This window comes from Sceloporus undulatus, chromosome 6 (genome assembly GCF_019175285.1).
Source record: "Sceloporus undulatus isolate JIND9_A2432 ecotype Alabama chromosome 6, SceUnd_v1.1, whole genome shotgun sequence".
NCBI lineage: Eukaryota > Metazoa > Chordata > Lepidosauria > Squamata > Phrynosomatidae > Sceloporus > Sceloporus undulatus.
In genome coordinates this window covers 114380209-114403031 of record NC_056527.1, presented here as the reverse complement: position 1 = coordinate 114403031, position 22823 = coordinate 114380209, and the positions used below count along the sequence as shown (strand labels likewise).

At 42.9% G+C, this 22823-nt stretch overlaps 1 protein-coding gene across 4 annotated transcripts; it reads right to left on the bottom strand.

Moving 5' to 3' along the window:
• Positions 1-1434: 1434 nt before the first annotated feature.
• Positions 1435-21208, bottom strand: REM2 (RRAD and GEM like GTPase 2). Of its 4 annotated transcripts, none has more exons than XM_042471536.1 (5): positions 21157-21208; positions 9450-9737; positions 8221-8294; positions 5914-6121; positions 1435-3370 (listed from the first exon to the last, which is right to left on the bottom strand). In XM_042471536.1, the coding sequence occupies exons 1-5, from the start codon at positions 21161-21163 to the stop codon at positions 3096-3098; spliced, it is 852 nt and encodes a 283-aa protein (XP_042327470.1). In that variant the 5' UTR covers positions 21164-21208; the 3' UTR covers positions 1435-3095. The 4 variants fall into 4 exon arrangements, with proteins under 4 accessions (XP_042327470.1, XP_042327472.1, XP_042327471.1 ...); XM_042471538.1 differs by lacking the exon at positions 21157-21208 and adding an exon at positions 15150-15251; XM_042471537.1 differs by lacking the exon at positions 21157-21208 and adding an exon at positions 14062-14120.
• Positions 21209-22823: the final 1615 nt, after the last annotated feature.

The following is a 22823-nucleotide window of genomic DNA, read 5'->3' as shown; positions in this document are numbered from 1 at the left end:
AGTCCATAGCTACATTGCAGAAAAACAACAAAACCCTGTTGGCAAATTACAAAGATGCACATCTAGGAACCAGCAAGAGCACTCTGCTCTAGATCAAGGGAAGCAATAGTGCCACTCTGGTCAGACATCATTATCCTGTGCCCAGACCTGGGCACCACAATTCAAATTCATCACAACCCTTCTCTGTTTCCCAGACTATATCCCAATAATCCTTCATATGGTTATCTATTCTCCTAGGCCTTAGGCAACAGCCTTCCTCCTGCCTTTGTCCCCCAACAACCATAATTAAAACTGCACTTGTCACCTCATCTCCATACCCATACAAGGTTTTGAATTTCAATTCTCACATGCAACCAACTTATATAGACCCATCTCTGGACTTTCCACTCCATCCTTTGCATCTGAAGAAGTAGACTCAAGTCTAGGAAAGCTCATGCTGCCAGCCTCTTTCTTTCAGTTAGTCTCAAAGGTGCTATAAAAAAATCCCTCTGCATACTTACAATTCAAGAAGGATGTTGAGAAGCTGGAGCATGTCCAGAGAAAGGTGACCAAAACAGTAAAAGGTCTAGAAGCCATACCCTATGAGGGATGGCTTAGGGAACTGGGTATTTTTAGCCTGGGGAAGAGAAGATTAAAAGGTGACAGGATAGCCATGTTCAAATATTGCAATGGCTATCATACTGAGAATAGAGTAAACTTGTTTTCTGCTGCTCCAGAGACTGGGGCACAAAGCGATGGATTCAAACTACAGGGGAAAAAGATTCCACCATATTAGTAAGAAAGTCCTGTTGGTAAGAGTTGTCCAACAGTGCAATAGGCTGCCTTGGAGTGTGATACTCTGGAGGTTATTAAACAAAGGCTGGATGGCCATATGTCAAGAGTATTTTGATTGTATATTCATGTATGTCAGGGTGTGTGGCTTGGATGGCCTTTGGGATCTCATTCAAATGTATGGTTCTATGTGTACTGGGCATTTCTGATGCACATCAGATGCTTCTGTTGAGCTCTGGCACTTCCTAGCTGGTGCCCAGATGCATATTAGTCACTCCATTGGTTACCATTGTGCAATGGAGACCCTTCTATTGTAACATCATGGCAACCCCTAGGTATATAACCACACTGCAAAACTACTCAATTCAATTTTGCACATGTGAAAGGCTATTTACAAAGCAGAATGCTAGCCAACAATCCTAATTCAGAGGGCATTGCTTTGCTATGGTACAAGTTCCTGCTTCTGGGGATCATCTGTGCAGTTGTGGAATTATAGAAATGCACACAGTGCTAAAATATTGGCTAGACTGATTCGCATTGCTGCCATATTCTTCCTGATGCTTTTGCCTCCTTCTCCCATCCATCCCCTTTCTTCTTCGCTGCCCTCTGCAAACGTATGTCAAACAGTCCTTGGCACAACAGGTGATAGCTGCAGACACGGTGTAATAGAAAATGGCTTTAATTGAAAATAAGCACACAGCATTGTTAGTCACTCAGCCTCACTGGGTTTTCCCCTTTTCTTCTGGGGGTGGAGAGGTGCAGTAGATACAGTAAGCTACATCTTCAAAATCCCTGTCATTTTGAAATGTGAAGGCAATCTTCTGTAAGGAATGAGAGTCTTGCCCCGTTAAGCACTTCTTGTAATAAGAGGCAGGGCCAAAGCTGGCTCATCCTTCAAGGTTCAAGTTCACAGGTGGCTGCAGCCTTTAAAGCAGAAAGATTTGAGGACATCAGGCACTGAATACCTCTCCATCCCTTCCATGACCCTTCCAGGTCCATGCCTTTAAAGGAGAATCTATTCACAGCTAATTGTGATTGTATCTGAATTAACAGACTACTGCTGCTGCTGCATGGCTTTAAGAACTCTTTAAAACATGATGCCCCAGATGTGGAAATCTAGTGATAACTATAAATAATAACAATAATCACAAATACAAGAAGCCTTTTCTAGAGCAACCTAAGTTTGTGCCTTTAAAGCAAAGAAGAAGTGTCTGGATTTAGCATATAAAATGGCAATTTCCTTTAAAAAGAGTTAAAAGATCAGCACTGACAAAAAGCATAAAGAAGCAAATGAAATAAGCTTTCCAAGGCAGTAATTAGTTGGTTGAAACGGGTACCTTAAAAGGGAGGTACACAAAGCAAGAAAAATGTTAATTCATTCTGTTATGCAAAAGTGTAAAATGCAATTGTTTTCCCCAACTGGTGCGTTCAACACGCTTGTTAAAGCTAAGTTCAAATACAGTATTTAGGCAAACACAATGCATTTCTCTATTGTTCAGTTGTGTAGAGACCCATTTGCAGGTCATTGCCTCCTAAAAAGTATGATGCACAAACAGAGGAAATAAAAAATTCTTGTAGTGCAAGCCCATTAAATATTACATCCTTCCTGTTCAAGTGGTTGTGATGGAATTGGAAATGGTGTCTCTTAAAAACACACACATACACACACACACAACGAATTAAGATAATAGCAAAAGAGCACAACAACTAACAGCTGTGGGCAAAAGTCTAGACCATTTGCTCACAACCAGAACAGTCGACAAACACTTCACTTCACCTCTAGTGCCTTGGGAAAAAACGACACTCCACAAAGGGAGTGAGGGCACCTGAGTGTGACAGACAAAATGAAACACAAATTGAGAAGAAAATCCTGAGTCTCTTGATAGAAGCATTTTGTTTGGGTCTGGTGCCTTTAAGACATTCTTAAAGGTGACATTCAAAAGTACAATGGACAATAAAAGAAAATCTCTCAACAGTGCCAGGAGGGAAAAGGAAAATATGAAAGGGAAAGACAGGCACCTTGAGTCCAGAGAACATGTGATTTCTAACTTCCCATGAGGAACATTGAAATAAAACTGGGTGGTTATTTTAAAGGGTCCTTTTAGCCACCGGAGATGGTAAAGAGGGCAAAAGCGCGTAAAGCTTGTCAAATAATGCATTGCCACTGAACCCAGGAGGATCCCGGGAATCTTGTTATGCTCAAGAACAGCCCCATCTTGGGTTGTTATGGCCGCTATCCTGTCCGCAGTGCAGTCAGGATCAGAGATAGTATTGGTCTGTTCTTCCAGAGACTGCCTGGGTCTTGAGGAAGGAGAAGATGATGCTCATAGCACTGAAAGGTCATTGCAGGATTTCGACCTTTGCTTGAAGAAGCGTCCATTACGGGGCACAAGGCTGGAGAGGAAGCGTTTGGCTTTCTTGGTGATGCTTTCGCGACGGCCCACGGCCCCTTCCTTGCGGAAGCCCTCACCCTCGCGCCGATGGTGGCGCAGCCGGATCTGGCGCACAACACCTTCAAAGAGCTCCTCTGTGTTGTGATGTAATGCGGCCGATGTTTCAATATGCTTGCAGTTCATCATGACAGCCAGGCTGCGGCCCTCTGGGTATGGAAGCAAGAAAAAGAAAATTAAGAGACCAAGGGCCTGAACAGACAGGCCAAAATAAAGCTGCTTTGGGTTACTTTGAAGGTATGCTGTTTAAATGACACACACATCTTAAGAGGCGAGAAGTTGCACCAAAGCTGCGCTCCAGTCCTTAGGCTTGGAGTGTGGCTTTGGCACAGCTTCCGACTTCTTAGAACACATGCATCATTTAAAGAGCATACCTCCAAAGAGACCTGAAGCAGCTTTATTTTGACCTGTCTGTTTGGACCCAAAGAGAGTCTTCCTCATGCCACTTAAACAGTGCTCCCAAAGAAACATTCCTCCCAACAGCTTCTAAAATGGCTGCAGAATCCACACATAGAACCATAGAGTGGGAAGGGATCGGAAGGACCATCTGGTCCAGTAGTTCCAAAACTTTGGTCCTCCAGGTGTTTTGGACTTCAGCTCCCAGAAACCGCAGCCAGCTTGGTCAATAGTCAGGAATTCTGGGAGCTAAAGTCCAAAACATCCAGAGGACCAAAATTTGGGAATCACTGATCTAGTCCAACCTCCTGCCATGCATGAATACACACCTGCAGCCCTCCTCTGGGAGACCCCTGTCCAACCTCTGAAAACCTCTTAAAAAAGGAGAGCCTACCCTCTTTACTGCTAGAGAAGTCTATTCCACTGTCAAACAGCTCTTACAGTAAAGAAGATGGCCAGTGTTCTTTATGAGCTTTTAGTTAAGTATCCTCCATCCATAAGCGTTCCTTTCGTATTCACAATTGCTACTCAGTTGTGATGGTGGCACAATTATAACTCCCCCTTCCACCAACTTTACCAGGCATCAATTGCATGGGGAGAAGGAGATCCATCCTGCCGACAATTGGAGCAATTGCAGTGTGCTCTTGCCATACGCAGGCTTGACATTTGTGGATTTAAGCATCTGCAGATGGCAGGCCCTATTGTTTCAATGACCATGTGCATGTCACACTGCCATTGGCGACAGCAGGACTTGAGGTCCCACATTTTTTCTTATCCACGGGTGAGTCTGCAATGGATCCCCCGCAGATACAAAGGACATACTGTACAGTTCCCACAGGTTCAGGGGAGAGGCTACATAGTTAAGTATGCTTAAAAGCATGGAGGCATCTTGAGAAATTGTGGTCTCTACATAACAAGGGGGTTTATAGCCTCACAAAGGACAGAGGCAACCTTCATCTCAAAGGAAGTTTATTTTTGTGTTGCTAATGGAATTTAAATTTTATTTCCTGGACTTTAAGATGTGTTGTCTTCCAATAATCACATGGCCAGAAGTGGCCTGTCTGCATAGATATCCCTCCACACCATCCTAACTTAGAACAACAACAACTTGACAAAATGCAGGCCTATGACTAACACTGTCATATATATTTTTCTCCTTTATGATTTTTAACACCTTTGCTTGATAAAAAAGCCAGTGGAGCTATGAAAGCTTGCAACACGTATTTTATGCATTTTGGTTAGTCCAATAAAAGTATCACTGCTTTTATGGATTTTGGATGTTATTTTACTTTGCTATATGGCCAACATGACTACCCCTGGATATGCTAAATTAAGTACAGTGGACCCTTGATATCTGCTGGGTTTTGATTCCAGGAGCATCTGTCTTGTGGATGATAGCAGAATCTGTGGATGCTCAAGTCTCATTAAAGTGGGGTAGTAAAATGGTGTCTCTTATATAAAAGGACAAAATCAAGGTTTGGTTTTTGGATTTGTTTTGAATATTTTAAAGCAATGGGTGATTGAATCCATAGATAAAGAATCCATGGATACAGAGGGCTGACTGTGCTTAACTAAGCCAGATGATAGCTGATAGACAATACTGGCTGCTCTTCCTAATGTCTGGCTGGAATCTTTTTCTTGTCATTTGCATCCATTTGTTCATGTTCTAGTCTCTGGAGAATAAAAAAAGCAAGCTTGCCTCTCTTTTCTATGCGACATCATTTCTGATATTTAAAGATGGCTGTCATGTTACCAGGGAGCCAGTGTGTTACAGTGAGTTGAGCATTGGACTAGGACACTAGAGACGAGGGTTCAAAACCTTGTTTGGCCATGGAAATCCACTGGATGATCTTGGGCATCACAGCCCCTCAGCCTCACAGGAAGGCAAAGGCAAAACCCCTCCAAACAAAACTTGCATTGAAAACCCTGTGATAGGTTCACCTTATGGTTGCAGTAAGTTGGAAAATGAACTGAAGGCACATAACAACGAAAAGTCATGTCACCTCTCAGTCTTCGTTTCTTCAAGCTAAGCATACCCATTTCCCCAAGCCATTCCTCATACAACTTAGTTTCCAGACCTTTAACCATCTCCACTGCCCATGTTCCAGCTTGCCAATACTGTTCTTGAATTGTGATGTCCAGAACTGGACACAGAATTCCAGCTGAGGTTTGACCAAAGCTGAATAGAGTGTTACTACAACTTCCCTGGCTCTGGACACTGTACTCCTGCTGAGGTGTCTAGGCAGGGCTAATCCACTTCCAGTAGTAATTTAATGGTATTTAGTAGACAACTCACCCTCACGAGAGACCTCCCGGGATCGAGCCAAGTCGCTCTTGTTCCCCACCAGGATAATGGGAGGATCAGTCCTGGGGCTCCCTGCTCGCAGGCGCAAAAGTGTAGGTGGCACCCGTGTGAAGCTACGGCGATCCGTCACCGAGAAAACCACCAAGAAGGCATCTCCTGTCTGCAAGCAGGACTCCTGCATCCATCCACCAGGATCTCCCTGCAGAAAGATTTGTGAACCAGAAAAAGGTCAAAGACCGTCGAGGTGAGAGAGAGTGTGTGTGTGTGTGTGTGTGTGTGATTTTCATAAGGCTGCTCACAACCATACTTCAGTCCCACATGTCGTCATTGTTAAGGATTGTCGTTATGTACAGTGGCGTCACTAGGGTTGGCATCACCTGGTGTGGTAACTCATGGTGTCATCCCTTCCATTGATCCCCTCTCATACCACACTATGCAGAAACTTTAGTAAGGTTTTTGTACTAATGTTACTCATAAATCATAATTTCCATATATCACTGGATGTAAAGGCAGGGCTTGTGACATAAACAACTAGCAAAATTAAAATCATACCTTCAAATTACAATATTATATGCACAACCTAAATGGATTTACACATGCATAGTTTCATCGGCTTAAAGTAAAAATTTGGTAAAATGTCATGTTTTAAAAGAAAATTTAAAGGAATAATTTTTTTAAAAAATTAAAATTAAATTGTTTAAGGAATCTTGGGGGCTCTCCTTTCTCCTCCCACTGAGCCTCACCCCACTCACCCCATCTCTTCAACCTTTTAAAGGGACACAGGCAAACGCCACAGGCCATTTCTGACCCTGTTTGAGGAACAGGGTCAGATGCCACCTGCACCCCATGCACCCCCCCAATGAAGCCAGTGGTTATGTGTTTTCAAGCCAACTCCAACTTATGGTGTCCCTCTCTTAGTTTTACTTGGGAAGATTTGTTCAGAAGATGTTTGCCATTGCATTATTTTGAGGTTGAGCAGGGTTTTGAACCCTGGTCTTCCAGAGTTCTGGTCCAACATTGTGGTGGTTTGCAAATATTCCCTTAGCAAGAACACAACCAATACTTCAGCTGAATAACAGTTTCTCTTAAGAGCTGGGAAAGGGAAAGGATGTCTCTTCTAAGGAACGCCAGACATTGGAATTATGTATTGTGTGCAACTGAAAAGAATATAAATACAATTGCCAACTTTGAATGAAAAGTTAATCTATGGTAAATTTTAGTGGAGTAATCTAAAACAATCACTCAGCTGAACATGGCATTGCCCTATTAACCATGGCTAGTAGAACCAGTTCCATTAGAGTGTTTGAACGATGCAAAGTATAGTTCAGCATCTTTGTTCACAATATTGTATTGGTTATAAATATTATACTTGATTATACACTATATTCAATATTATTTATTATATTTATATCCAGACTTTTAGATGAAGTGGGGCAGGAACGGCAATTTACTTTTTAAGTTATAGCCTCCCTCGCCTGTACTGTTTAACGTTTTAAAATAGCAGTTTTCCAAAACCCGAAGTGGACTTTCAGCCATTTTTTCCTTTGTTTTATTTAATTTTTTTGGCAGTTTTGGCCGTCCAAATGGCCCCTGAGAGTCTCAGAAACAGAACATGGGTCCCTTGGAGATGCCTTCCCAAGCTTTATATTGTCTAGCTACGTGTTTAAACTGATTCAGTCTATATACATCCACATATATATAAATCAATAGTTTTTCAAAACATGATTTGAAGAGAATGTGTCACAAAACAGACAGCATCGTGGAGTAGACCTGCCTTTGGATGTGTATAAAACAGAGAGATACTTATCTGGGTGATGCAATTACTTTTATTAAATTAAGTAAAGCATAAGTAAATTGCCAGATTCAACTGGTGGGGAGCCTTCAAAGTCAATTGCAACCAGTTTATCTAGTCCATTGAACAATGGAAAGAGTGCAAACCTAGATGGTTCTACTCAGAGGCAGAACCTCTGAATGAGGCTAACACTCAAATAACTGGGTCTAAGATTATAGCCCTGCAGCCTCCCACCAGATTAAAAAAATTGGTCTCAAGTACTATTCTAAAAAATATACTAAAAACATATACTAAAATTGGTCTCAAATACTATTCACACCCTGGTCTCCCAGCATCCTAGTCCAACACTCAAATCACTACATCTTGCTGTCTCCATCTCTCTGAGACAAAAGGACCTAAAAATGACCCTACAACCCTCCTAAGTGTAGAATGCATACAATAAAAATATTCCTTAATATCTGTACCACTGTAATTTACCAAAGGAATGATAAGAGAAGTGCATCTACCTGGTCCCAGATGTCATATAAAATTAGGATGACCTCTTCCTCGTCTACACAGAACCTTCGTTCGTAGGAATCCTCTGGGAGACAAAAGTGAAAATTTGTGTCAGGAGAGAACAACAATTACATTATTGAACTTATGCCATTTCTTGCAGACATTTTTCAGAGCAAAGGACTTTTCCTCATTTAAGGAGGAGGTTCATTGGAAGCCTACCTGAACACAGCCTTTGCTGACAAACTGTTCCCGGCTGAACATTTCAACTGTATTTTATTTTTCACAAGCCGCCTAAGGAAAGGTCTAAGTGGTAACAGAAACCAGGCAAATCAAACTATTTTTGTGGTGCACAGTCTACCAAGATTAAGGTCATGTCTCTCTCCAATTTCCAGACTGTAACAGAACAGAAGTGTTTGGTGTTTTCAAGGCACTGTTTTTGAAAAGCTGGTTCCCAGCCATTTCTAATTCCTTTCCCTTTGGAATAAAGAAAGCGGGGCAACCATGATCCAGTTCCCTCTTTTCGTTTTGAAACTCTGGTCTCACAAAATAAGTTTCCCACAAAACCCCTCTTAAATTATATATCACAAAATAACTGAGAGCTACTACAATTCCCGTCCACTAAATACCATGATGCATAGTAGGCAAATTTTCAGCAGTTGCTTTTGCTTTCACTCAGGACACTCTCCAAGTAGCAGCAGAAATTAGGCAAATTAAACTCTTTTTGACTGTATTTAATTCTGTGACAAGAAAAGCAGGAGAAGTTGACATTATAGTGGACCCTCCACATTCACTGGGGTCAGGTACACAGAAACTCCGCAAAGTGGAAAACCCACAAATAGAAATCACTCTTTTTTAATCTGAAAGAACACCTCTCTAGGAACATTTAGGTCCTCCAGTGCAACTCTGTGGTCAACATCAGCCAGAGGTTGACTATAGAATTGCACTGGAGGACCTACAAATGCCCAGAGAAGTGTTTTCTCTAGGAATCTATAGGTCTTCCAGTGGAACTCTATTGTCAATTTCCCTCAAAATCATGCTGGAGGATCTAGAGATTCCTAGAGAGAATATAGAGATCAAATCCGTGAATAATCAAATCCATAAGTGTCAGAACCACAGATGTGGAGGGCCAACTATAGTCCTTCTGAACAGTTCTTAGAAAGGTAAGAGGTCTGCTTGAGAAAAGAGGATGGCATGCTGCCAAGGGGCCTGCACGCATCTCCTTAGTCCCATTTTTGCTCACCTGTATGCTCCTCCTCATGATGAACGCCACCTTTCAGGCCTCCAAAGATGGCTGCCAAAGTAGTCTTCCCCACGCCGCTCTCGCCAAGCAGCATGACTTTGTATGGGCCTCGTCCTCCAGGCGGGCTGGGCCCTGCATTGCTGCCCACCTCTGGGGAGCTTGGCGGAGAATCCAGTTCATCCACTGCCGAGGCTCTCACTAACTGGTGTTTAATGGGCAAGGGCATGCTGCCACGCCGTGGACCGGCACCTGGTAAGGTTGGGGGCAACGCCATGGTGGACCAAGGATCTGTAGGAATAAGAGTGATGCACACAAGAGACGAGCGGGTGAGGGTTCGCAGCATGAAAATGGCATTCATGTGAACAAAGGTTTCCAGATCCAATCTGGAATACTAGTGCCAATACGAGTCTACACATAAATGTACAGTGGGTCCTTGGTATCTGTTGGGGTTTGGTTCCAGGACCCCTGTGGATAAATCCCATTATATACAATGATATAGTGAAATAGTGTCCCCTCTATAAAATGACAAAATCGAGGTTTGCTTTTTGGAATATAACTGTGGATGGTTGAATCCATGGACAAGGAATCTGTGGATATGGAGGGCTGACTGTACAATGCAAATTGTTGTGGATTTTTGCACAATGACACTCAATTCTCTTCAATTTCTGCGCAAATTTGCATCTATTTGCCTCCCTCTGTTGAAAATGTGCAGCCATGCAAATCCATGCATGGGGACGGCCAGCCACACGTTTGATAATGTACATCCTTGCAGATACTCCAGTAAAAACTACAATTCCTTTTTCTGTAGAATTTCAGGAGTTATTCATTCCCCCCAAAGTTCAAATTCCTCTGAATTTCCTGTGGAAAGATCGCATTCTATTCAAACAGAATGAGGAGTATTTATATTGTTTAGACAAGTCCCAATGTAAAACAGAATGCTGGTTACATATAAAACAATATGTTCCCCAAATGCCTGTTGGTATAGAAAGGTTTTTGTTTTTGTTGTTGTTGGATGGCGATCCTAAGGCAAAGCTATCATAGGGTTTTCTTGTCAAGATCTGTTTGGAGGTTTACCATTGCCTTCCCCTGAGGTTGAGAGCATGCAATTTGCCTTGGATCATCTAGTAGTTTCTTGACCTATTGGCAAATGCACAGCAAGGAAGGTGATAGCAAGCTTTCTCTTGTATTCCTGCCAAATACATCTCTATAAGCTCTGGTAGGCTTGTAGAGGAAGATAGGATCCTTCACATAGTTTGGAACCAAGCTATATATAGGGCTCTATAGGTCATAACCAGTATCTTAAATTGTGCTTGGAAAAAGAGTGGCAGCCAGTGGAGCAGTTGTTATCACAGAACTATGTGTTTCTGATAACCAGTTAACAATCTGGTTGTAGCTCTTTGTACCTCTGGAACTATCTGAATGTTCTTCAGTCCTAGGACTGAGTATTGTGTCTACATCAAAGAAAGTAATAGTGCTGCTATTCTGCTTTGGTCAGACCTCACCTGGAATACTGTGTCCCATTCTGGGCACCACAATTCAAATGGGATTTTGGAAAACTGGAGCACGTTCAGAGAAGTAAGACCAAAATGGTGAAAAGCCTGGAAGAGTGGTTTAGGGAGCTTGCTAAGTTTAGCCTTGGGAAAGAAGGCTATGAGCTGCTGTGATTGCCAAGTTTAAATATTTGAAGGGATGGCATATTGAGGCTGGAGCAAGCTTGTTTTCTGCTGCTCCGCAGACTAGGACAAGAAACAATGGATTCAGATTACATAAGAGATTCCACTTAAACATTAGGAAGACGTTCGTGATGGTAAGAGATGTTCAACAGTAGAACACACTGCCTTGGAGTGTGGTAGGGTCTTCTTCTTTGGAGGTTTTTACACAGAGGCCATATGTCAGGAATGCTTTGACTGTGTATTGTTCCATGACAGAGGCCTTGAGGTCTCTTCCAACTCTAGGATTCTATGGTTCAATGGCAGCCCTACATAGAGTGCATCACACTAGTCCAAACTGGATGTAACAAAGGCATGGATTGCCGTGAACATGTTTGACATCCCTGGGAATGGACATAGAAGGCACACTAACTTTAATTGTGCAAATGAACTCCTAGCCACTACCAAAACTTGAATATCCAGGTCCAAGGCTAAACCCAGGAACACACACGTACAACGAATCTGCATTTTCAGAGGAAGCATAATCCCATCCAGTACAGATTGAATCCCTCTCCCCTGATCTGCATTGTGACTGACCAGGAGCACCTCTGGATTAAACTTCAATTTGCTTATCCTCATGCAGACCATTACTGTCGGCACACACGCACATGGCTATGGACGAACAGAAGAACACATAATCCATGTACACCTCTCACACACATTTTCTTTTCCTCTGATTCTCTCGGTGTTTCTAACACATTTTCTCTTCCTCTGACTTTCTCACTGTCTCTAACACATTAATTTTTCTCACTAAACAGCGCAGTCCAAAGACAGATGGGCAGCTCCTCCCCTCACCTCAAATTGCCTTGTCTCCGTCCTTGTTTGCTCTGCAGAACAAATTATTATGGTGAGCAAATCCTGGTAGATGGGTTTTGGTTTGCTTAGGTGTTTAGATTGCTCTGGCCAGAATTTATCTCTAGCCCCCTTGTCTGCCCTTATAGAGTTTGACATTCTGGTTGCTTGGATGACTGAGTGAGTTTGGCTTGCTTTCTTGAGTGACCACCAAGTGCTTTCAGTGACCTGGATGTGAAGCAAGAGGTCAATTTTTGTAATCTCGAATGGACATCTTGCATTGGGGCTTTGCTATTGTTGTTTGTGTGCCTTCAAGATTTCTGATTTATGGTGATCAATCACAGGTGAATCTATCACAGGATTTTCTTGGCATATTTCTTCAGAGGAGGTTTGCCATTGGCATCCTCTGAGACTGAGAGAGTGTGACTTGCCCAAGGTCATTTAGTGGGTTTCATGGCTCAGTGGAGATCTAAACCCTGATCTCCAGTCATAGTCCAGTGCTCCAACCATTACACCATGCTTGCATGTGTCTTATTTGGAGAGACAGGAGGACAGGGAAGACTGAGGAAACAGATATCTGTGTCTTCCCTGCTCCCTACAACCTGTTCCCTTAACATTTCCACAACATACAAACAATCTACAGGCGAAACTACTCCCAGCCCAGAGGAGCAAGACTACTTTCCTTGTTGAATTTCTGCCTCATAGCAGCTTGCAACAAGGCCCAGGAGCTTTGCTAGGAGATGTCCATCTTCAGCAAACCATCTTCAAGAAAGAAGAATAATGGGGGTGACATCCTTTGCGTGAGAGGATGGACAGCACTTCCAGTACTAAAATCCTGCTCATGGTTGCTAAAAGGACACAATAGATCTCCCCTTTTCACCCACAACCCCCTACACTAGCACAGTAAACACACATGGCAATACACACACACAGTATTAGGTAATTAAACAGGTGGTGAATACATAAAAGATTCAATAGGGAAAAAACAGCAGGTTCCTTTTTGCACTCACTCCCCACCAGCATGACCCCAAAGCATTTAAAAACAACAACACATTAATAAGAGTAGGACAGGTAGCCCTTCGGTTCACAGAAGACCACAGACACACCCACCTGTTTTCACATAGCATTCACACAAAACCAACTGAGATGCTCAGTGTGAGGAGACAGTTTGGCTGCACAACAGCTCATTATTAGAATTAATCTTGTCTTGTAGAATTGAGTCCCTGGATACACACTCACCTACACACACACACAGAGTGACATGCAGTTGAGATGCTGATGTATGATATACACACACAGTGCTTCCTTTGTTATTTGCCTGCCAGTATCACATATTATTTGGGATACAATCATGCTCTCTTTTCATCCCTCTGATGGGTATCTTTCTCAACACACACACACATACACAATAGACTTGTGCATGCACACAAACTCAAAAACACATGAAGGCTATAGGGGCACTCTAGTCACCTCTCCTAAAGACACACACCTTGTACTTGTATTGTCTAATACACACTGCTGCAATATGGAGACACTAACAGAACACACAGTGGTATAATACAATTTCCCACTGCATGTGTGTTTGCATACACAAAAACAGTGCTCACAGACATCAATATTCCTCTGAATCCAAATACACAAAAACAGAGATTGCAGACATTAAAATCTCCCTGCACCCAAATACCTTCTGTTCCACTGACTGCTGGAGTGGCACACATTCACACACAACTCCATGAGAGCAAGCAGCCAACCCAGACACAACTGTGTGACCAGTAGCACACATCCCGCAACAACTTCTCCATGAGAACACACATCACAGACATATACTGGGTGCACAAAAATCTCACAAATGCCACAAAGACACGTGAGCCTAGCATTTACACCAGTGCGATCACACTTACAACCTGTAGAGATCGAGTGCGGGTTAGGTTATATGTGAACATACCCAGTGGCCAAAGTGTGCATGCATTCAACAGCTGCTATAAATATTAACACACATTCCTCATATTGTTACTAATGTGCTCCTAGATGGTAGGAACACAGTGGAAATAGGGTTGTCTAAAGGAATCTAGCATGAACCTTACAGCGGAGATAGCTTTTAAAATGCAAACCTGCCATTCACATGCTACTAGTGCCAGTAAGCACCATCCATAGACACCCACAGCAAGGCACATCTGGATCCACTAGATTCTCAGCCACTTCAGTGCAAAAGCCATTGTGCCCTGTAAAGGCTCCCAAAGGCAAGACAGGTTGTCTGAATTAGATTCTCAGTGTCCAAAACAGTTGGCCACGGACGGATTCAATCCTCCCCACTCCTGCTTTCTCAAAATCCACCTTTTGCTGCAAGGCTAATGCTTCTCAAAGTCCTCTTCGGAGCACTTTCCGCTGGATGCTGTCACTGGGATGGCGTGAGTCGAAATGTTATCATGCATTATTGGCTGCGGGGGGATGTGGAGGAAATCGTGCCAATTGTTTCCTGCAGATCCCCAGCAGAACAATCCAGTTAAGTCTCCAAGAGAGGAAGAAATTGTCCTGGTGCCTCTCTGAGCCAAAGAGTTTGGACTAGGAGGGTGAGCATTCAAGGTAGACAAGAACCTACTTTGTCAGATGCCAAAAATCAGCGTTGTTGTCTCCTGGGCACCAGAAACTCCATTCTTAGGCATACATTGGCACACCTGCTCTGCCCTGTTCTTCTCATACCCACGCTGGCTGGCACACTCTTTCTGGCTAACCCTGCCAGCTTGGCAGGCTCTGTCTCTCACAAAGACATCTGTTGGAGACATGTCGGCAAAGACACAATAGCCTGCTAGGGTAGCAGCCGCCCACCCAAAGAGTGAACCCCTGTATCACACATTTCCAACCGCCTCCTTGGCCCTCTTTCCCGACTCCCACCGTGATTCCCACCTCACCACCTGCTTTCTAGGAGAGGGAGGCAAAACAGGGGCAGCTTTCCCCCCTCATCTTTTTCAGATCTATCTGCTCCTTCCTCCGCTTCTTCTCTGGCTTTAAAGTAATCAGTCATCTCCTTTTTAAAATGCCTCCCTCCCAAATGTCAAAGGGATATATATATTCTGAAAATGCCCCACCCTGGCAAGATTCCACATGTTTGGGAACTGGGAGTCCACTGGGGTCCCCCTGCCCACACACACATGCTAAAAAAAACCCCACATACACAAAAGCCATCACACACCCAACCCACCTGTTTGAGGCACACCAGGATCCAAAGAGAGGATGGCAGGATTGGAAGAGATCCTAGGCTATGCCCACGGCTCCCTGCAGTCCAAATGAGGAGAAAAGAAGGGATGCATTTGGATGATAGACAGGTAGACCTAGGCAGGGGGTGTGTTTCTGGAGAGGATGGAGGGATGGAGTGAGACAGAGGAGGCTGGAAATGATTGGAGGATGGAGGAGGAGGGGGAGAGAGAGAGACAGATGGGGAGATAGATTAGGGCTTGTATACGGAGGATTAAGAAAGCATATAAAGGCATGGGTTGGTAAATAGCTGGACAGGACATTGGCACTGAGAAGGATCAATAGGCCGATTAATTATAGGGATAGAGGATAGGGATGAATGAAAAGACACGAAAAGGAGAGAAGGAAAGTGAATGAAAAGACACGAAAAGGAAAGAAGGAAAGGAGGGGTAGATCAGAGCCGCTAGGTTCTTTGGCCCAAACAATTGCTCCCTCTCCAAGACAGTTTGCAACTCAGCATCACGACAATAGCTAAAAAGATAACAAGAAAATCCTCTTTCACCTTTGAGAGTTTGCAGAATTAAAAAAAGAAATTGGAGATCAGCTGTAGCATGCTGGAAAGAAAAGTGATCAAGCTTAAAAAACATTGAATGGAGAATATAGGATTATCCTCCACTGGGAAACGTAAGTTAAGGAGGTGATCAGCTTCTTGTTAATAAGAATAGAAATGACTTACTGAATGTGAGCAAACAGAATGGCAGGAGGTATCCTTTTATTAGGTATATCGATGTATGGACAGGATAATTATAAATGGAACAACTGGGTTATAGAAAATGGGAGAGTTACAAAACTCTCCCAGTTGCATCCATTGCTCCCAGAGCAATGGATGCAAGCTGCAGGAAAAGAGATTCCATCTCAATATTAGGAGGAACTTCCTGGCAGTAAGGGCTGTTTGACAGTGGAACAAACTCCCTCGGAGTGTAGTGGAGTCTCCTTCCTTGGAGGTCTTCAAACGAAGGCTGGATGGCCATCTGTCGGGGATGCTTTGATTGGGATTTCCTGCATGGCAGAATGGGGTTGGACTGGATGGCCCTTGTGGTCTCTTCCAACTCTCCGATTCTATGATTCTATGAAAATGTAAAATGTAGGCGAAATTATGAACAAATTATATTTTTACTGTTTTAGGAAGATCATGGAAATTGACTGAAAGACTGTCAAGGCTAGATGGAAAGTATGTAAAGGTCTTAATTAAACTGGAAACTACAAAGACAAGTGGGCTAAATGTATAATTAGGAGTCACGAAGCTTACAGACGTGTTCATTGATGTGTTTGTTTGTATTATTCATGCATAAATTTTGGTTAATAAAAATAATCTTTAAAAAAAATCTATCATGAGCTTTCATTTTATGGATTCCAAGAGTCTATAAGAAAACTTATGCTAGACATTTATTTTTTTCAGTCTCAAAAGTGCTACAGGGTTTCCTGTATCTTTCAATGATGAAATAGATTAACATGGCTTTGAAAATAACTAAAAACATCTTTGAAGACTAGTGCTAGAGGCAAACTGGACACATTTTCTCTGCTGCAGGACAGGGCCATCCACCCACCAGACCCTCTTCCCTTTCAAACTAGATATCATCTGGGCAACAGGCAACCAAGGGCCCCAGGAAAAAGATGTCTGCAGGTGACTCGAGGAAATGAGACAAGCTGCGTAGTGTGGCTAGAGGCATGGAGGCACAGTGTAGGCATATAGGAAAACACTGAGATTTCCAGCAAGGAGAGGACAAAAGAGGAGGTATATATGTAAATGGAAGAATGAAGATATGAGGAACATGGAAGTGAATGCTGCCAACATACACTCACACGGCTGATAAGAGCCTGCTCGGCAAAAGTAAACCACAAACCATGTCCAAATAGAATAAGCCACAAGCCAGTCCAAAGTTCAGGATTACAGAGAGCAATACTACCAGTCCAGTCTGAGGTCAAGAGTGCCAGAGGGTTGGTCAAGGTGTCCGATCTGAGGTCAAGGATTCAAAGGCAGTCAAAGATCTAGGAAGCAAGGAGTCAGATCAAGCAGCATTAACTAATGAAAAACAATAGATTCTGACAGTGTCCGCCAGGTGCCTTATATCTAGCTCCCTTATCACAGTTGCCGAGTGGCTAATAAGCGTTTCTCAACAAGCCTTTTGGAATGTCAAAGGCATGCTGGTCTCCTCTGGCTAAATATAAGAACCTCAATGCTCTGCTGCTCTATGTCTCCCAAGTCTGGCACTTCTACTGGGGCAAGGCTGGGCTGCTGAGCCCCAGGCTCCATTGCAGAAGATCCCACAGAGCTAGGGTCTGGCTGACCCAAATCCACTGGGGCTGGGAAAGCAGAGCTGGGACCTGGCACAGCCTCAGGTTCCTCCTGTACCTGAGGAGCTGTCAGGCTCCCAATTGCCACCCCCAAACAACAAGAGGCTGTGCTTCTAAAGAGTAACAGCTTTATTGAAAGGTAAAAGGTATAGGCAACAGAAGTGACTTCTTTGTCAGGAATGAAGATACATAGTTACAGATGGGTTATATAGTCCCACGAGCAGACCCACCCCCATTAAGCAATTAAGTTAATTAATTGGATCAGTCTTTCCCGCGCAGTGAGGAATCTCCACCCAGATGACGTAGTGTCCTCTCGTCCGGCCTCTCCGGCCTGTTCCCAAAACAATCAAGTTCTCACCAAGTGTTATCTCCTCCTTGCACCTGTGGCCTTGAAGCCCAGACATCCTTCTCCCCTAAACTAAGTAATATAAAACCTTAACAACCTATGAGTATATGTAAGAATGGTTATATATCCCATCATCCCACAACCCAACATACATTGTAGCATATAAAGCATAACAACAATATATGTTAATATCAGGAACATATTACTATAACAATCTATAAGTAGTAACCTTAACTCTTAAGTTGTAACTCACCCCTCCCAACACAAGAGCCGTCTCGGCCTGGCTGGGTAACTCCCTAACAGTGTAACATTCCAATCCTAATAAGCAAGCACAGAAACTAGCCATCTATCTATCCCCTTCTAGTACATTCTAACTAACCAATATATATCAAACCTATTATGTCCTTATTCAAATAACATCTAAACAAAACCCTAAACTAATAATCCCTCTGACAGAATCCCCAAATGAATATATAAATGATCAATGAATATATGAATGCAGGGGAGTTCTGACAGGAGCCAAGTCCTCCTCATTGTCTTCTGAGTCCTCCTTGTGGCTGGCCATGACAAAATCCTGTAATAAGGTCACTTTAGGGTCTCTTCATTAACCTCTTATACGTTTCATTAACCATGTATATGCAGGTGAAGGGAAGGATGTTGTTGTTAACCACCTTTAAGTTGATCTCAACTTGTAGCAACCCCATGGGTGAGACACCTCCAAGCCCTTCTGTCCTCAACTGCTCTGCACTGGAACATTTCTGTCCATTCCTCTCTTTCTACTATGCTCCACCTTCTTGTCTTTTCTAATAAGTCTTGTCTTTTCATGATCTGTCTTAAGTATGACATCTCAATTTATGCATCTTGGCTTCCAGGAAGAGTTCAGGCTTGATCTGTTCAAGGACTGTCCACAGTAATCTCAGCACTCTTCTTCGGCAGCACATCTCAAATAAATTGATTTTCTTCCTGTCTACTTTCTTTATTGTCCAGCTCTCACATCCACATCCATACGTGGTTAATGGCTTGGACAATCCTCACTTTAATGCTCAGTTGCATATCTTTACAGTTCAGGATCTAGTCTAGTCCTTTCATAGTTGCCCTTCTCAATCCTAGTCTTCTTTTGATATCTTGACTGCAATCTCTGTTCTGATCAATGATTGATCCAGGATATGGGAACTCTTTATATCAATTTCTTTGTCATCTAGGTAGACTTTATGCAAATTTTCCATGGTCAACATTTTTGTTTTCTTAATGTTCCACATTAAACCTGTCTTAGCACTTTCCTCTGACTTTCTTTAGTAGTTGTTCCAAGTCTTTGTTGTTTACAGCTAGTACTATGGTGTCATCGGCATATTTTAGATTGATGATATTACTTCCTCTGATCTTCACGCTTCCTTCCTCTGAGTATAAACCTGCTCTTTGCATGATTTTTCTGCATACAAGTTGAGAAGTCGGTTGATAGAATACCCTCTACATTTGCAGCTTTATTTGTGACTTTGATTAATATGTTATCTCTAGGAAACTCTAAGTCCCCCAATGCAACTCTTCCAGATATTGATCATAGAGTTGTGCTGGTGAACCTAGAAGTTCTCAGAGAAAACACTCCTCTAGGCATCTGTACATCCTCCAGCATGATTCTATGATCAACTTGTGGCAGATATTGGCCATTGAGTTGCACTGGAGGACCTGGAGATTCCTAGGGAAAGAATAGTGTTTTTTTAATTTGCGTTTTCCCCACATTCACGGGGGTCCTTTACCCCGAACCCCAGCGCATGTAGGGGGACCTCTGTACAGCCTTGCCTGACCCCTCTGTAAGGGATGGATGCTGCTGAGAATGTAGGAAGACGGTGAATGCAAGAGGAATACAAATGAACAACCGAACAGGCATGTAAGGAAGAGACAGTAAATTAAGTAATGTAATGGGGGAACAAAACAGAGAGTAAGCACATGGTTCGCTTTCATTGATGGACGGTTTTGTATGGGAAGGGCTGGCCATAGATGTGAGTCTCTCCCTCCCTCCCTCTTGAAAGATGCTGAATTGGCTGCTGGGTCTAATTAGGGAGTGGGGAGGGGGAATTATCCTATTAGTCATGGGTGGGAGGATGCTAATGAGGCATAATTAATACTTGCCAGAGAAAGAGAGAGAGGTTCCCCCTCCCTGGAGACATAGCAAACTAGACTGAGGCTAGCCAAGCTGTGGAAAAACCCTTGGGGACTATGTGGAGTGTATGTACATATATGCCCCTATTTTAGCAAACTACGATTTCGAAATGAAGAATCCAAATGAAAAACAAAAACCAAAGAGTAGCCCCTAGTCCTTATGGCGTAGCTGGTGACCTGGCTTGCCCTCCAAAGCCCAGCTTACCTTGCATGCAAAGGGATCTTGTATCACCTCTGAAGCTAACTGTGCAAATGAACTCGTAGCATAAGGTTCCGTAGAATTGGTCTATTTCCTCAGATACTGGGAGATGTATGCATCTGAGGAAGGAGACCTTAGGTTGCATCTGCACTGCAGAAACAATGCTGTTTGACACCGCTTTATTAACTACCATGGCTTTATGCCAGTGGTTACCAAACATTGGTCCACCAGATGTTTTGGACTTCATCTCCCATAATTCTAGACTGCTGGCTAAGATGGCTGGAGTTTCCAGAAATTGTAGTCTAAAACTTCTGGAGGACCAAAGTTTGGAAACCATTGCTCCAGAACAAATTCTGAAGTTTGTAGGTCTGTGAGATATTTCATCTTCTCTGTCAGAGAGCTCTGGTGCCACAACAAACTATAAATCCCAGGACTCCATAGGATGGAGCACTTAGAGGCATCAAACTGCATTATTTCTGCAGTGCCGATACAGCTCAAGTCTACGAGAGCTTATGGTACAGCTTCTTCCAGGACATTTTCTGCAGCCGCTCCCAACTTATGGAATGGCCTGCCAGACGAGATCTGCCAAATTACCAATCTAGAGAGCTTCAAAAAAGCCATTAAGACGGATCTCTTCTGTCAGGCCTTCCCGGAATAAAATACTCGGCCACGAATAAGACTTCCCATCTATCGAACTCTGCCCATGGTTATTATTTGGATTAATTGAATTTTAGCATGTTAGTTTTAATCTTATATTGTTTAATCTTGTTTTAAGGGGGGGGTACTATGTATATATGGATGTATTTTAGCTTGTTGTACGCTGCTTTGATTGCCTGGCAAAAAGCGGGATAGAAATTAAAAAAAATATTTTTTTAATTATTTATTCTCAAAGGTGCTGCTTGATCCCTTTGCAAACTGATATTCCAGGCTAACATGGCTATGTCTCTGAATTCTTACCTTGCATGATGTCCTCCTCAGCTACAGTCAAAAATGTGGAAGCAATGTAAGGTTCTCCCAATCCACGACTTCAGAGATTTGAATTCATGATTATTTTCTTTCTGGAAAGACAATTACCAGGCTGCTGGCAGCGTAGCAAGCTGGAGATGTCCATCAAGATGGTTAAGCTCTTTCCTATGGCATTATTGCAGCCACTTTTCATTATTCATTAATCCAGACTGATCCCTTCTTCCCTTTTCTGTACTGGCTGTGAATGTTGCCACACCAACGTGGGCATTTCATTGCATAGGAAACCTGAGTTGTTTGAACTATGCAAACAAAGTCATCCTCACCCGGTCCCTAAAGATTAGCAGCTGCATTGAAGTGATTAACCTCTCCTGAATAAAATTGCTGTTGTCATCTTCCCATAAGGTTGCATCTCCCAGTTTCAGTGGCAGCCATGGCAATGAAAGTGATGCCCAGAGTGGGACTGCATGCTTTTTGTTCTGGATTATGGGACTTGTAGTCCCCCAAGTAGTTTGTCCAAACCATGGCATGGCAAAAGTGCATTAAGGAGTAATTAATCTGTTCAAAGTAGGCAGTATGGTGCAGTGGTTTGAGTGTAAGACTAGAACTCTGGGAACCAGGCTGGAATGCCCACTCAGCCATGGAAACCCACTGGTTGTTCTTGGGCAAGCCACTCTCTCTCAGGTATGAAGAACGTAACAGCAAACCTCCTCTGCATAAATCTTAAGTCAGTTGATTTGAAGGCAAATAATAACAATGAATCCCTATAAAGATATTCGCAAGAGAAAGGCTGCAGTCTCCAAAAGAGCATCCAGACTGACCCATTATCTAAAGGCAACTCCATACACTAAATGCTCCTTTGCAGTCTTTACAGATGAGGCTTACTACTGTGCAATGAGCAAAGCACAAGAGGCTACCTATATATGCTTGTTTTGAATACAACAGCCAATAGGTACCACGATAGATCTGACAACCCCAGATTTATCTTTTTCCCTTATAAAACTGCATGTCTCCATTTATATGACTCATGCTCTCAAAAACTCTGTAATGTTATTATTGCCTCCATCTTACATGCAGCAAACTGAGATGCTAAGTCACAACAACCAATACACACCAATTTTGTTGTTTCCATAATGAAGATGTAGGGACTGTTGTATTGTTTCTACATGATGGAAACCATTTCATATGAAGAAGAGATGCCAGGGTATTTTGTCTACAAGGCTTTTAGTAACTGTCCTGGGATAAATGCAAGTAACTCCATCTCTTTATAGCTCTCCAACTCTATACAACAGAGTTAATTTAGCTGCTAGCACCCCCAATCGGGTACCCGCCAGATGTGTCCAACCACAACAACCATAATTTAAGCCAACATAGTTGTTGACTAAGATGTCTGAGGATCATGGGAGTTGTAGTCCAACACATCTGGGAGGCATCTGGGCTCAGGAAGACTAGAACATCTGAAGTTGGGAGGTTTCATTCCAGTGACTGTAAATATATCCAATTTGGTGGAAATCAGTCAACAGGTTGTTACTACTAGACCACTGTTTTCCAAATTTCAGTCTTCTGGGTGTTTTGAGTTCCAGTTTCCAGAAGTCCTATCCAGAACAATCAGGAATTCTGGGCGCTGAAGTCCAAAACATCTGGAGGACCGAAGTTTGGGA